Below are 15,841 nucleotides of genomic sequence, written 5' to 3' on the forward strand. Positions count from 1 at the left end.
TAACCACAGAAAAACATTTTTGTTGGTTGTATTGAACGTCCTGCTACTGTATAGTGAAGGCAAACTCTGAAGAATGAATACTTAAGGTAATACCCTTTAATCTGCCTTGTAGGTTGTTTTATACTGGCATCTTTAAAGCGTTACGATTGTTCCTACGGCAGGACAAATAATATTTGATGGTAAAAGTTTGTAGGTTGCAATTGCTGTATGTATGTGTATATATAAATAATGTACGGCAATTATTTTTCATTAAATGCCAGTGAGCACTATAGTAATGCCATAGTTATGATGTAGAAACGTGCAGTAATGTACAGAAAAGCATTTGCCAGGCATAAAATAATTACTGAGATTAAGAATAATTTAAGTGCTGATTTTTAAATTCAAATATCAACAAGTTCAAAACTGATTGAAACATTTTAATTTTCCCCCACAATTTTTTTTTTTTTTTTAATGTGTGTTTCCGATTTCAACAGGAAGTTCAGCAAGGACTGAATTTTATTGGATGAAAATTGTAATACTTCCCGGTGTACAAGATCCATCCCAGAGGAGAAAGGTTGTATAACTGTACTTGTTTTCTGAACTTTTAGGGCTTTAATATCATGTAAACAGCCTGAACTCCAACATACACAGACTAAAAGCCCCCCCAAAAAACAAAACAAACCTAAATCTTCATTATATGGCCTTAAACAAAAAATGCAATACAGACTGTGGGTACTTTATGGGAAAAGGACAATCTAGTGCTAAGCTTCAACAGCAAGAATAGATAGCACTCATTTTAAGCTTAAAAAGCATGAAGTACTGATGAACGTGAACCAAATGACGTCTTGGAAACTAAGCTGAGAATTTCCTTCATGACACAATTTACAAGGTATTGAATATACTAATATGGCCTGAGAGAAAATCAATATAGGCATCATTTTTGCACCTTTAAAGTACCTTTGGTTCATTCTTTACACCTGTGAATACAGTGCTAAATTCAACCTTTCAGACACAAAAACCTGTTGATCTCACAATTACGATAGCATTGAAAAATCTCTCTTTGGACGTATATGTAAAATTGAGCATACAACATGAGCTTATTACATTAAAATCAATCACTCTTCCTTTTTTAATACTGTACACAAGCCACAACGTTGTTTCCGATTCCAGGTCTTCAAAGAGTTAACGAGAACCACAATCCTTCAAAATATTAAATCCTATAAGCAGCTTGTCCATTAAAAAAATAATAATAATCCATCCAATTCCTATATAAAGTTTAATGAAAGAAAAACTGTACGTTTATATTCTCAAAAATGGACGCACCAATGTGATCAAACATCTATTTGACAGTTTGAGGTGGCATAATGGCCGTCTTTGGAGTGCTTTTGCCTTCCATCTCCAGTGATCCCTCTTTTCCTTTCTTCCTCGGTGGTTTTTTGATGGGTGTTTTCTTTGCTGTGGCATCTCCTTCAACTCTGGTCCCATTAACCCCTTGTTTTTCTGGGCTTTTAGGTTCAGGTGTAGAGTCTGAAACGGGAGCCACCATCTTCTGGAAGTTGCTGGAGGTGGGAAGAAGGGGCTTGTTGGTTCCAGTTGCAGAGCGCTTGGTCTTTTGAGGTGGGGTGGGTTTCTCTCTGTTGGCTTGAGGTGTTGATACACCATTGGGTTTAATGCCCACCGTGAGACCCTCGTTCCGATTAAGGCTTTGGGTCTTTTCCTTCAGCTGGGCCGCGAGTAGCGTGGCGGCCTCAGAGTTCATATGCGGATGCATGATCTTTGGGCTCTTGGGTGGATCTTTGTTGGTGTCGTTTGTTTTCTTGTCCGAGTGGAAGTTTCCGATCTTCTTCAGGGCATTCTGGAATGTTCCATTGAGGTGCTCAATGGCATCTGAAGCTTTGTGAGATTTGCTTTTGCTTGGTGATTCGGGTCCATCTGCTTTCTTACCATCCTGATGCTTTTCACGGTTCTTGCTTGACTTCTGCTTTGATCGCTGCTTCTCATCCACCTTTCCAGAACCTTCTGAGTTGTTCTTCCTCTTTTCTTTATGCGGTGATGGAGTCTGGCTTTGCTCTGTTGGGCTGCTTCCAGATATTCCGTGGATCCAGGACACCTTCGGTTTGGTGGAAGGGTCTGGAGGACGAGGTTTCGTCTTCTCTTTCGTCTTCTCTGGTGAGGCGTTGTCCTCCTCCTCTTTGGAGTGTTTGGAAAGGCGGGCGACATGGGCGTAAACAGCTCTTATGGTTGACTCCGAACCACTGGTGGAGCCCTCGCTGTCTGAAGACTTCAGGAGAGGCTGTTCACTCCCATCGCTAATGTACTGCTTCGTTGTTTCTCTTGTGTCTTTGAGGGACGTGTACTCTCCTGCGTCATTGTAATTGGGGGTCAGTGGTATTTCTCGAACAGTGGTAGAATTTCGCTTGTTACAGCTCTCATTTGTAGTCTCTGAAAAATGCAAGAGAGTAATTGAAAAGGTAAGTAGAAGAGAAAGATATTTTTGACCAATAATGTCTTCTTTACTTATTAAACATCTCTACTTGTTAAACATCTCAAAAATACTTTATAAAATGAAAAGAAAAACTGTCTGGCCATTTCCTGTGCGATGAATTAACTGGAAAGAATGTCAGCTGCAATTTTGAACACCTCTTTGTTTATATTTGTGATTGAAATGGTTTTGTTCCAAATTCCAGTCTGTGCATTATGTATTTTTTTTATGTAACATTGATACACCTGTAGGTGCCAGTATTCAGGCAAGTATTTAGGAATGAGTCACTTTATTCAAAAACATTGATACATGCATGAACACAACTAGTGTCTATAGTGAATCATTCAACCTATTGATTTGTTGAAAAACACTGATTCAATCTGGAAACAAACAGGCAATCTTTTATGAGTGATTATTAAAGCAATCATTCAACAACTTATTCAAAAACACTGATCCATTTAGAAACAAATAATTTATTCTCCCGAACCAATTAATTCCGTTTTACCACTACTCTGTGTTCTGATGACTTTATTTTAGGGCTGTCAATCGATACAAATTTTTAATCTAATAAATCACATCCTTTTTCTGTGAGTAATCGTGATTAATCGCACACTTCATGAAATTAAGCATAGACCATTTATCTGGTTTCAAATGTTTATTTTGTCATCATTTGCTATGCAGCAAAGTAAACCAAAAGATTGAAGGGTGATTCTCAAAAATCTATATTTTCAGCAAGATAAATTTAGTTGTCTTTCCAAAAAAAGACACTTAGAAACTCGAAAAAGGACACCAAAGAACGAAATGATATAAGGATTTTTTTTTACATTTTAAAGAAGCCAAGTTGCGATACCGAACAGGACCACATGGAGATGCCAAACCCCCCCCCCCCCTAAACAAATCGCCTGCTGACTGCATTTATCTACTACAGTACACGGATCCATTCCGTATAACTAAACACAGCAACATAAACATGACAAATCAAAACATTATCGTGAATGTGTGGAAACAACGTGAAATGTAGGGAAATGTCTGTGCCTGTGCATAAATACAATGTGCGATCAGTACGCACTCATACAAGATCACTCATACAAGCATTATTATAACGGACTCACGCGTGCTTACTGTACGACTCCTGTATGCCACCGCAATCGTCTTTACCTTGATTGCAGTCTTCATCCATCAAAACTTTAGTAACGAGACTGGTTATCCAGTTGAGAAACCGTAGTTTGCGTCTCATCTGGCCATACAGCAGTGGGATGTGTTGACAATCCGTTCGGTCTGTACTTCACACAGCGCGACGTGTGAGGGCTCGCGCTCTTCACAGAATGACAGAGCTTGTGTTTTAAAGCGAAACACACTGGAATGAATAATTCACTTAAATCGCAACGCGAGTCTCTGTTCTCTCTGCAGTCTCTGATGTAATCAGCCTGGTTTCCTTTATATTAGCGCTGTTTTGGACAGATTGTTTGAATGCATTCACTTACTGGATCATTGGACTGAAAACTTTCCCGGAGTTTAGCAGCTTAAAATTATCTAATCGCAAGCAGAGAAGCAAAATTGGGCTAAAGGGTTAGCATAGAAATTGTGCTTCAGTAATTTTGCGTTAAATTATTTTAACGCGTTAAGGATTGTAAAATTAATCGCATGCGTTAACGCGTTAATGATGACAGCCCTACTTTATTTAGATTTTTTAAATTTGGTATAGCAAAAAATACATAAAGAACCTGGATATATTGTTTCTAAAATGCAAATTACACATTATTAACTTAAAATAAAGATGTCATTATCATAATTTATTTTTCTGTTTTACTTTAAAAATATATATATTTAGTACAAAACTCTCCCACACCTCAGTTTATGCAGAAAATCCTGAGTCACATCCTGAAAGTGCTGAATCTGCTGACATGGCCATTTGTAGCATTTACTGTTTGTATTATCTCAACGCACGTGATATACACACCCAGAGGGCAACCATTTACCACAGAATGGGGTCATTTAATAAAATTGTCTGGAGATTTCTTAACTCCCTTATCTGTTTTCCATGTTGCACAAACAGATGTCTTATCTGCACTAGTTCCCGCTCACCTTCGTGGGGTACGCAGTAAACAGGCTCATTTTCGCTCTTCTCGAAGGAAGAGAAGGACTCCTGGGATGACCATGATGGACAAGGCTGGTCCACCACGGAGGGCGGCTCGATAATACTGTTGAAGGTGTTCTCAGGATCGTGGTGGGTGACTAAGGGTTTGGACAAGGGGAAAACAAACAGAGAGGTCAGGTCAGATCAGTGGATGAAGACTCCCTGGGTTCCACAACACACAAAGGCTCTTTGACAACATATGTGATGATGTTAGGCTCTACAGTCTGCATTAGTGACAGACAAGGCCAAATAGTGGAGCGTGGATAATCTGTATGAAAGCCAGCATTGACAGCACATGAGAGAAATGCTACACTTCAAAGCACACTACTGGAATGATCTGCGGGCATCTGAAAAGCTAGGAATTTTCTGTGGCAAATTAGATTACGGTTAGGGTTAGTACTGGTAATTAGAGGTAGTTTGGTGTTGGTGGACCAACATAACCATGTTGGTTAGAAGCAAAAAATCAAGCACAAACTGGTTTTAAGTGGTTGTAACTAGTTCTAACTTGTGACATTGTTTTTGTGAAATGAATGCACATTTCCCCTAAAATTCTTATGTAATGCCTCCAGATGTTATACTTTAATTTAAAAAACAAATTTCATTCAAATTTCAGAATTTCCATTATTCTCAATAGTGATGTTCAGATAGAAAAATAAAACTGTACAGTGATTACAGTGTAATGCATTGTCAATTATTATTTTGTTATATGTAGTTTTAAATTACCTTTCCTTTTTTACTCATTTTTAATAATTTATACAATTATAAATTACATATAAATCATATACATTTATTTGTAGTAAAAAAAAAAAAAGTATGTTAAATATGGTAGGTAGGTGGGTGGATGGATGGATGGACTAAAAATGCTGTCTAATCACAAAAGTCTACTAATATATCATGGTAACTTTTTGCCTCATCTGACTGTGGTCCTAATGAAGGTCACGGTGGTTTTCAAGAGGCCTCTTCCTTCCACCCACTTACGTGATGATACATTCCCATGCTGACTTAGAAAAGATGGTCAGCTCGGGATTCCTGTGGTCTGCTGCTCACATCTCCTTTCAGGAGGAACTAGAGTAGATGCTAAACACATTTTCTTGGCCTGATTATGCCTCTCTCACACTACTCTTTTGGGTATTTAGCCACGCAAAGCCTTTCAGGCAAGATCAGAAGATCTCTTTCAAGTCAGCATGCATTCAAAATGGACTTATTTTGCATTTTATACATGTTCTTGGTAGGGATGCACGATACTTTATTTTTGCCGATATGCTGATATTTTTCAACTATTTTGGCCGATACCGATATATTTCCTTTTGTTTGGAAACAACACCAAGTCTCTCCTGCGCAGAAATTATAAGCAAAATATTTTTAATTTTGGTTAGTTTTTAACAAGAACTTATTTGTTAGAATGAAATAAACAATAATTACGTTTTTTTGACAGTACATTGAAGCTTTGAAAATAGCTATAAATAAACTATATATCAATCGCTGCATTTTTTCCCCCAGAAAGATGCAGTGTTAACCCTAACATTTTATTTTAAAGGGGTCATATGATGCGATTTCAATTTTTCCTTTCTCTTTGGAGTGTTACAAGCTCTTGGTGCATAAAGAAGATCTGTAAAGTTGCAAAGACTAAAGTCTCAAATCCAAAGAGATATTCTTTATAAAAGTTCAGAGTCAGCCACACCTACCTAAAACGGCTCGTTCTAACATGCCCCCACATATCTACCTCACTATGTGGGAAGATTTGCATAACACCACCCAAATGTTCACGCAAAGAAAGAAGGCGTAACTTTTATCCTCACTGTAGTATTGTTGACGTTGCAGCCATGTCATTAAGACGCTGTGTGCTTCGTTGTGAAAGCGAAACTACTTTGTTTGATCTTCCAAAAGAGGACATGACTACAAATCAGTGGTTAAGTTGTACAACACTGTTCCAGTGCAGTTTAACCCAAATATCCAGGTGTGTGCAGCACATTTTATGGAGGACTGTTTACTGATCCTAGGAGAATAACGTTAGACTACAATGCCGGCAGTTCTGACTCACAGTCTGTAAGTACGTTTTCATTTAAAGGATTTGCCACTGATGAATCAAACGCGAGTTTTGGTCAGTAGCACTTGTTGTTTGTCATTTCTCTGATCACAAATGCAGACAGAGTTTTATGTTTACGCGGCGCGATGCAATGCAACGCAATGTGTAAAAAGACAGTATAAGTCATTATAATCAGTAATTATGTCCCCACTGGATGCAACAAATGCGTTGTTTGTAATGGGGTTTAATGTGTTTGTCTCGTCGCTCCGGCCCGGGACACGGCATCAACAGAATGTGAGGGGCGTAACATTTCCGTCTCACGCTTGAGGTATTCGGCTAATCACAACGGATTGGATAGCTGACCAATCACAGCACACCTCGCTTTTTCAGACCAATAAGCTTTGTAAAAATCGACGCGTTTCAAAAAGGCGGGGCATAGAGGAGAAACAATAATGTACAGTATGTGGAAAATAATGTGTTTTTAAGTTTAAACCGCATAAACACATTTCATTACACCAAATAATGTTATTTTTAGCAACATTATATGACCCCTTTAACTTAATAAAAAAACTAAACTAAATATAATCACTTTGCCATTACATACAAAACTGAACAATTTCAATAGCTGAAACAGTAGTATAAGCTGTTAAGGGAGAAAGGGAAAAAAGAAGGGCTCGGGCCTGTAATTCTGATAAGCTGTTGGACACGGGCCAGGCTAAGGCCTATATTTGAGGCCCGTGCAGGGAACTATGATGAAGTAATGCTAAATATATAGCGTTATGTCAAAATACTCATTTATTTAATTTTAAATTAAACAAATGTAATCCTGATAGTATTCCCACTTTTTACAAAATGTAACTGTAATCTGAATACTTAGTTTTTTGATGTAACTGTAACGGATTACAGTTACTAGATTTTTGTATCCTGATTACATAACGCCATTACATGTATTCCGTTACTCCCTAACACTGCACACACCGAACGCATCATTCTCTACTGCTTTAACAGATTAAAGGCAGTGATCCAAAACAGTCAATCTAATCATCATTCAGACAAAACTTTGCTTCAAGAATGAGCCACACTGTTGACGTGATCTAATCACTAGCACACCCTGAGCACATGCGAGTTAAAATATTCCTCTTATCGGCAAGACATATCGGCATCATTTTTCATATCTGGCTGATGCCGATATGTACATTTAAAGCCATTATCGGCCGATTCGGATATCAGTCCGATAATATCGTGCATCTCTAGTTCTTGGTCTTGGTCTGTGAAACAACTTTCCTTTTCAGGTGACATCATTTAGCCTGTCTTTATTTACATTATGGCTCATAACACCCACTTTCAACAATCCAATCAATTTCTGATGGATCAGACCTGTTAATCCACATTTTCGCTTATTAAATGTCTAGTTTCATTCTGAAATGCATCAGTTGGCTAAGTAGTAAAAAATGTTGTTTCATTGTATGGCTTCAATTACTAGTAGCTTTTTCATTTAAGATTTACTGTACACAGCGAAAGATTGATTTTCAGCACTTAACAAACTCTGGGTTGTTTAGTTTAGTTTCTACACTCATAAAGTGAATAACACAACTCAAAGACTGAAAAAAAGTTAACTTTTATGTTGAGTTGTAGCATATGTGTTTTAGATCTACAAAGACTTGATCTTTTGCAATCGGCGCGCAAAGGGCTTCTTCTAAAAAGCTTTAAAAGTAAATTTGCTAAAATAAACATTTCAACAGCACATAGCAGTGAAAACCACAGATAATTAAAACTGCAATTTTGGATTTTTGCCTTCAGTGAAACAATTTACATTCCATACTTTATACTTTTTCCTAACAGCTGTAGATGCTGGAAGAACTTTGCTGAAATGTCAAAGGAATATCTCCTCTTTGTGTACTGCTGTTCATGTCACCAGTGTTCTGATCATGCAGATTCATGATGCCTCTGTGGGACCATGAAATGGCATGGCATACATGTTAGGAATACATGCAAACATACAGTGCTGTTACTGAGCGATTTACTGACGTCGGACAACTGCTGTCTTTTCAGAGACAGAGACTTAGCCGGTCTGGCAGCCCACTCTGTGCTATACAGGCCTTAAACAAAAGTGCATTACTGGGACATCCCAGCTGCACTAGTCCCCACAGCTGCAGAAACTACTCTGGTGGAGGCCAGCAGGTGGCCTGTCTCTCTAATGCCTCTCCAGAAACGTTTATAGGAGTAAGATAAATTTACTTCAAGAGGAACATTGTCCGTGGCTCAATTCTTTACAGTGTTTCATTGGTCTTTGTTAAATATGTGAGAACATGACCATAAATTAGGCTAGTATGATATAGAAGTAAAACATAAATAGATGAATCTCACAAAAAATGCAGGTGCATGTTGCCTGCATGTCACCTCAAAAAAAAAAAAAAAAAAATTTTGCACTGTGAAATTATTTTCATGAAGTTTAAGCACTCACCAAAATTCTTAATATGTAATGCATCCAGATGTTTTCCTTTTCCTTTTTTTTTATTCCCTTTATTCTCAATAGTGATTTTTTTGTTGGATAAAATGGCATGTACAGTGTACCATATTATTGTATTTTCAGTTAAATTAGTATGAGTATTTTTATTCAGTATTTTGTTAAATTCAGTACATATATGGTTTATATATATATATATAAACCTTTTCCCCCAACTTAACTTGTTAATTTTCGTATATATATACGTATATATATATATATATATATATATATAATTGTTTTATTTTATAATTTAAATACCTGACAATATGGTAGTGGGAATTTGGGGGAAATTTGTGCTTTATTGTGATGGGCCTAATATAGGCTAGATTTTCTTTGAGCAAAATATAATTTTTTTATATTTCCTTCTTTTGTTTTAGGAGTGAAATACAACCCGGACGTGTTCTTGACAGGTATTGTGAGAACCATCCAAATACGGCTGTTTGATTCAAAACAGATTGACTGTAGAAAAGTTTTTCCTAAACTACTCATCTAAATCATTGACAGAAAGAATGTAGGTCACAAGGAGATGAAGGGGTAAACATTTTCATTCTTTTTTTCTTTTCTTCCTCCAAATCTGTCATTACCAGTTGTATGTATGAGTAAAAAGGGCTCTAAAAACATACTGTGGTAAATTTGGTCACTTCCTGTCTGAAGAACCCCCAGCCCCCCGCTCACTCTCCTATGAGGGTAGAGTTACAAAAAAAAGAGGAGGGGGGGGGGGAGAAAAGAAAGGGAAAAAATAGAAGACCTCACTGCTGCAGTCAGCCAATTAGGATAGCAGAACTGCTGGCTTGCAACAGAAACAGGAGGAAGAGGAAAAAGAGGGAAAGAGAGAGAGCGATATTTTCATCCAGCTCCTCCCATGAAGTAAAGAGTTGGAGGGGGTTGGGAAAAGAACAGGGTCTATGTTACATCTGTGTTTGCTTTCGGTTCTTCCTCTCATATGTTATCGCAAACCCCAATTGTTTACCAATCAAGAGTGAGCGTGAAAAGAAACCATCCTTTTTTGTCAGATGAAAGAGATGCTTTACATGCATTCTCACTCAAGTTTTCTCATAAAGTCTGAGGATGGTTTCTGTTCGAGAGCATATCTCTTCAGCTAAAGTGCCATCTTCTTATTGCATTTTACTACTTGCTTGTTCTTTGTTGTCTTTCCAGGGTTTTACAGCTTGAGGGGTATTATTGAAACAATCTGCAGGCCATACCCAACCCTAACCAACAGTGACATTATTGTTTTACCGAGGATTTTTCTTTACACGGTTATGATGGCAGTGACTCTTAACTTATGTAATGTGGTAAATTAGCATGTGTCTCTTGGAGGACAGCATGGCTCTGGGCTTTCTCTTGGTCATTAAATAACTAAATAGTGCTCACCCATGACCGCCTGTTACCCATACACTGGGGTATTGTGTGTTTTAATTAAAACTGTGCCATCCATGTTCTTCGTAATATCAGAATTCAGCTCTTGCTCCCCTGATTGTGACCTGGATTTGTTCTTGTGGTTTGGAGATGACTCAAGAGCCAAATGGTTCTTTTCGCATAAAATAAAAATCACATACAATGTCAATGCATTAAGACACACAAAATGTTTTGATAAATACTGATGCTTTTCTCCAAACTTTTTTTTTCTCACGCTTTTCAGTCAACTGGTGTTTCTGTGTTTTTTAGTGGATCTATGAAGTCAATTATCCTCAAGTTCACACAGGTGTCTTAGCAGACTAACCACAGGTGTAAAGAATCATGTTAAGTATGAACATTTTACACATTTAGACAGTTTACTGTTTAATTAGACAGTTTACCTTTAATTTTAAACAGATTATCTATTATTTTATCATATAAAAGCTAACAAGCTTATCTTTTTGTGAAATGTTTTGCTTTAAAACTGTGCTTTTGCTGTCTTTCTTTAAATGGCACTTTATTATTATTATTATTATTATTATTTAATGCAATGACATTCAGATATGTTCAAGTGTGACTTAAGTGTCCAAAGCTGAAAAATGTGCACAATAATTTGTTTTGACATCTTACATTGAAAAATGTTAACTAAACAGAAATAGTTTTTCTTTCTTTCTCTTTCTTTCTTTCTTTCTTTCTTTCTTTCTTTCTTTCTTTCTTTCTTTCTCTCTTTTTTAAAATTTTTATATAGACATACAATTTCATATCTATGCAATGATATTTCAGACATATTCAAGTGCAAGCTAAATGGAAGAAGTTCACTGAAAATAAAATTGTCATCATTTACCCACTCCACACAGCCAAATTATATTTTTTCTTTATATTCAGACTGCTTTTTTTCCCATGAAACAAAAGCACAAAGTGACCAGGGGCTGTAAATCTAATCTAAAATCTCATTCTTGTGTGTCTTGTTTTTTTTTTTTCAAATATGGTACCTAATTTGATGTCATTCATTTTGATATCAATCAAGTTAATTAGTATCTGATTGCAATGTGTAAACTTTGTATATGCACAAATGTAAAATATATTTTAAGTACTTGACTTAAATGGTTTGTTCCCCTCAAAATTAATTTATGACTTCAGAAGACTTAAAAAAAAAAACATGAGTTCCAGGGAAGATTTTATGATCTTTTTTTGTTGTTTTGGGAACTTGACAGCCACAGTATGACAAAGAGCAGCTTCTGCAATTTGCTAAAATTGTCTTTTGTTGTCCACTGGTTTGGAACAAGATGAGGGTGAGCAAATGATGACAGAGTTTTTATTTTTGTGTGAGCTTTCCTCATTCAGGAAATTGTGGAAAGCATGGTCTATTCAATGTGAATTGGTCTAGTTGTTTGACCTCTTTTATTTGTGCATGCTAAAGCAAAACAGCTGTAAAACTCCACAGCTAAGCTAACCCACCTTTTTCTATTTAAAAAGCCCAACTCACTTTATTTAATGTTTGGCAGTCCTAACTTAAGTATTCCATGCCTTTAATGATTTGGTCCCTGAGATGAATGCAAGTCCAAAATGAATATCACAAACAAACTGCCTCGAAAAAAGTATAATATGCTTTCATGGCAACTTTAAAGGTCCCCTGAAATGCTTAGAAACATGCAGTGTTACTCTGTGTTGACGTCATTTTTACTGAAACAGGAAGACAGGGCGGGACATATAAAGCAGCCCCGCCCCTTTTTAAAATAGCCAATAGCGTTCGTTTATATCACAGCTTGGGCTAGAGCCGTTGAGCTCCGTAAAGCCGCATTTGACAGGGTATGCCAGCCACAATCTCATCCATATTGCTATCAAATATAGCATTCTTTGTAGAATTCAAATAGCTCCGATACATTTTGTGGTCTGCGCCGACTCACGCATGTGATCCGCTCCGTGCTATCGTGTCTCTGGACCGGAGCAGAGTGTGTGTGCGGTGCGGTGGCTAGCGTGACACAGCGCGAAACCAGACTTCTTTTTTTCCTCAATGGAAAGCATATTTACACTGTTTGAATCGTTCCCTGTCCCCTATATAGAGCACTACGTGCCATTCACTGTACAGAAAATACTAATTCTGTGAACAAGTGACCGATTTTAGCCGCGGCTTCAGCTTCTATTTTATAGTGTAGGGGGCAGGCGCTTCGGATTCTTGAGAGTATTTGATTGGACAGAAATCGTTGAGCCGTTTTGGCGCAAGTGACGAACTGCAAGCTTTGAATGCTTATATCTTCTAAATGCGAATTTTGTCACTGTTTTGGAGCACACTGTCTTATAGATAATCTTATGTAGCGACTCAGCTCATGGGGAAATATGAATAATTAATCATAACTAGTTATAATTAATTATAAATATTTAGATCCGCTGTAGATATTTACTTGACCTCTCAGGGTCAACTGTCTGTCAATTCTAAGAATGTTAATTTCCTGGTTAAGGGAAATAACTTTCTTACTGTACAACTCTACACAGAGCCTGTAGCATAAATCTGCATGATTAGGGATTCCAGTTATGAGTGATACAAGTAAGATTTTATTAACAACATAAACACTTAAACTAGTCTAAAATACTACATAAACACACACGCATACAGTTGGTATAGGAAAGGGTTAAAGCTTAAGCAGTAAAGAGCAGAGAAATAAAAATATGAAGTTATGGAACCATTTGATATTCAGCAGATTTACAGCCTGAAGTAAAAAGGTACAAATTATACTTAATGTATCAAATAATAAAACAAAGTTTGAATACTTGCACGTCTCGTCTGTCTGAAAGAGAGGCTTGATGCAATCTGAAGGCTCACGTTGATCTTTGCTGAAGTTGGTTGATAAAAAAGAACCAGTTTGCATCAGAGAATCTTGGTGAATGGAAAAGTCAAGGCTGAAGCCTGGCACGCACTTAGGGTGTCCTGGAGCATTTGCTCACATCTTCATCTTCTCAGAATTCAACCAAACCACAGACTCTGGGGCGGGTCACTGATGTGAGGCCTTTAAGGTCTGAGAAGATTCACGCCTCTCAAGATGGGCTTGTCCAATGAGAAAGGCGGGAATCCCAAGTGGGAGTTTGGAAATACTGGGGAGTTTATGACCCTTTGTGTGAGGGCATGGTAATTTGCATATGGAACTTGAATCGAAATTACTAAAGATTCTCAGGACACTAATATATTGCTTATGTACCAACATATACATGCTCGTTTAGATCATCAGAAGGCGAATTCAAAGATACTAAACATGGTAGGATTACATGTAGGTAAGATGACAGGAATGAGTGGTTCCATCATAAGCCTGCATAAAAGAGTATAAAATCTCAAAGACAACATACACATTGACCTGAAGGATATGCGTGTTCATTCAAAGAAAGGTATTCCTATGGATTAATTAGAAGAGTCCATTTCTACTGTGCACTGTGTCTTTCCTATGGAAATTGTAGTGAGAGGGGTAATTCTCAACATGCCATTAGGTCGTAAATGTATCTGGTCTAGCAAAGGTGTCGTGGATGCCATGGGGACCAAGGTCCTGGGCCTCGTTCACAGACATCTTGGCACCCAGTATGTTTATTAGGTGAGGGGTCTGTGAATGTTTGTTAATCTAATGAATAATTGATTTGTTAAATCAAATGAAAAATGGTGTGCCTGATTGGTCCAGACGCTACACTTAAGACTAACATATTGATACTAACACCAATTTTGATTTCATGGAGACTTTAACATTCCCTCTAAAATGGACTCATGGCAGCTGCAGCCATACAGTTCCCCAACCACAAGAACTCCACACAGGGGTTCCATCCTGGCAAAAACAGAGGAGTCTTTGATTGGGGAACGGTCAGCTCCCAGCCGTCTGTTTTAACAAGAAATAGGGAAATGAGGGGAGAAATGCGGTGAATAAGAAAACTAATGTCTGTTTGGGTACAGATTAATAGGACTCGAAGCTTCACAGGGAGCCAAGGGAAATAAAACATGCACCCAAAGCATTCCATTCAGATGAAACCCTAAAAACTTTGTTTGGGTCAACGCAGAGTGCTTTTCAATCCGACTGAAGCTCTTAACCAGTAGCAGAACCAAAGTGAATTGCTTGAATTATGATTCCCAAAAAAACCCTATCTGCCTCTACTTATGCCATTGGTTGAACCAGAAGTTGATTTAACAGACCACTCAATCAAACACAGCAATGATTTGAAAGCACCAGTTAAGTCAACCGTCATAATTTACTCATCCTTATATCATGAAACATAAAAAATGATATTTTGTGAAATGTTACAGTTCATAGTTGTTAATGGTGTTTTATCGATGTACACGCTGACATTATCGAGTATGCCACTCAAAAAAAAAACTGTGCAAGTGATGCAATTTCATCACCAGAATAGTAAGCGCACCATCTGATTTTTGTACATGTGATCCCTAAACCTCAAAAAGACCATTCTCAATTGGAAAACTGGTGACCTATAAGTCTCCTAAATAACGACTACAAAATATTAGCCATGATTTTTGCTAAGAATATTAAATCTGTCCTATGAAATTGATGAATGTCAATGGGGTTTTATGACAGGCAGACTTATTTTAAACAATATTAGACTTGTTCTTGATATTTTAGATCACTCAGATTTGATACCTGATGACAGTTTCCTGCTTTTTCTTGATTTTTATAAAGCTTTTGATTCAATTGAATTTCCTTTTATGATTAAATCCTTGAATATTTTTGGTTGTGGCCCCAATTTTATTAATGCAATTCAAACTTTGTACTATAGTGCCAATGCTTCAATCAAATTACAACATGGTACTACTCATAGGTTTAATATAGATAGTGCCGGCCCCGCTTTTGCCGAGGCGGAGTGGCGGCTGTGCTCGTGGGTTTCGCGTATGGATCTGCTAATCACCAGATCCGGCGCCCGCTCTTGGGGTTTCGGAAGCCCGCGCTGCGGTCCTTCCCACCGGGGAGAGGGTGCGACGCTCCGCCTGTCTTTCTCCGAGGAGATTGATACGGAGGGCGTCAAAGAGCTCGCCAGTTGCACAAACATCAGTTACACTAGCATATTATGCCTGATAATATAATGAGCAGCATTAATAGGGAGCGGAGCTCGCGCAGTCGGCTCTCGGGGGGCGGATTGTGTTTTTTCCACTGTTAAGCACGCCGCTCTCGCCGGGCATGCTCCGAGGAGTGTGTCCGTGCCTGTGATCTTACGATTGCGGTCCCGCTGCTGCTGAGGCACGGCGGCGACTAAGAACGCGGAGATCGCTCATGATCTAGCAGATGGGTTGGAGACGGCTCTTCCTATCTCCACCCGTGTTCGCTAGAT

At 37.9% G+C, this 15,841-nt stretch overlaps 1 protein-coding gene across 1 annotated transcript in view; it reads right to left on the reverse strand.

The window, feature by feature from the left end:
• Positions 1 to 238: 238 nt before the first annotated feature.
• Positions 239 to 15,841, reverse strand: part of scarf2 (scavenger receptor class F, member 2) — a 42,455-nt gene continuing 26,852 nt past the window's right edge. The window contains exons 10-11 of the mRNA XM_016251954.1: positions 4,547 to 4,696; positions 239 to 2,421 (exon numbers count right to left, since the gene is read on the reverse strand). Coding sequence (XP_016107440.1) covers positions 1,319 to 2,421; positions 4,547 to 4,696 — 1,253 coding nt within the window. The 3' untranslated portion in view covers positions 239 to 1,318. The remainder of the gene's footprint in view (positions 2,422 to 4,546; positions 4,697 to 15,841) is intronic.

The sequence above is a fragment of the Sinocyclocheilus grahami genome, unplaced genomic scaffold, assembly GCF_001515645.1.
Source record: "Sinocyclocheilus grahami isolate Dianchi unplaced genomic scaffold, SAMN03320097.WGS_v1.1 scaffold1078.1, whole genome shotgun sequence".
Lineage (NCBI taxonomy): Eukaryota > Metazoa > Chordata > Actinopteri > Cypriniformes > Cyprinidae > Sinocyclocheilus > Sinocyclocheilus grahami.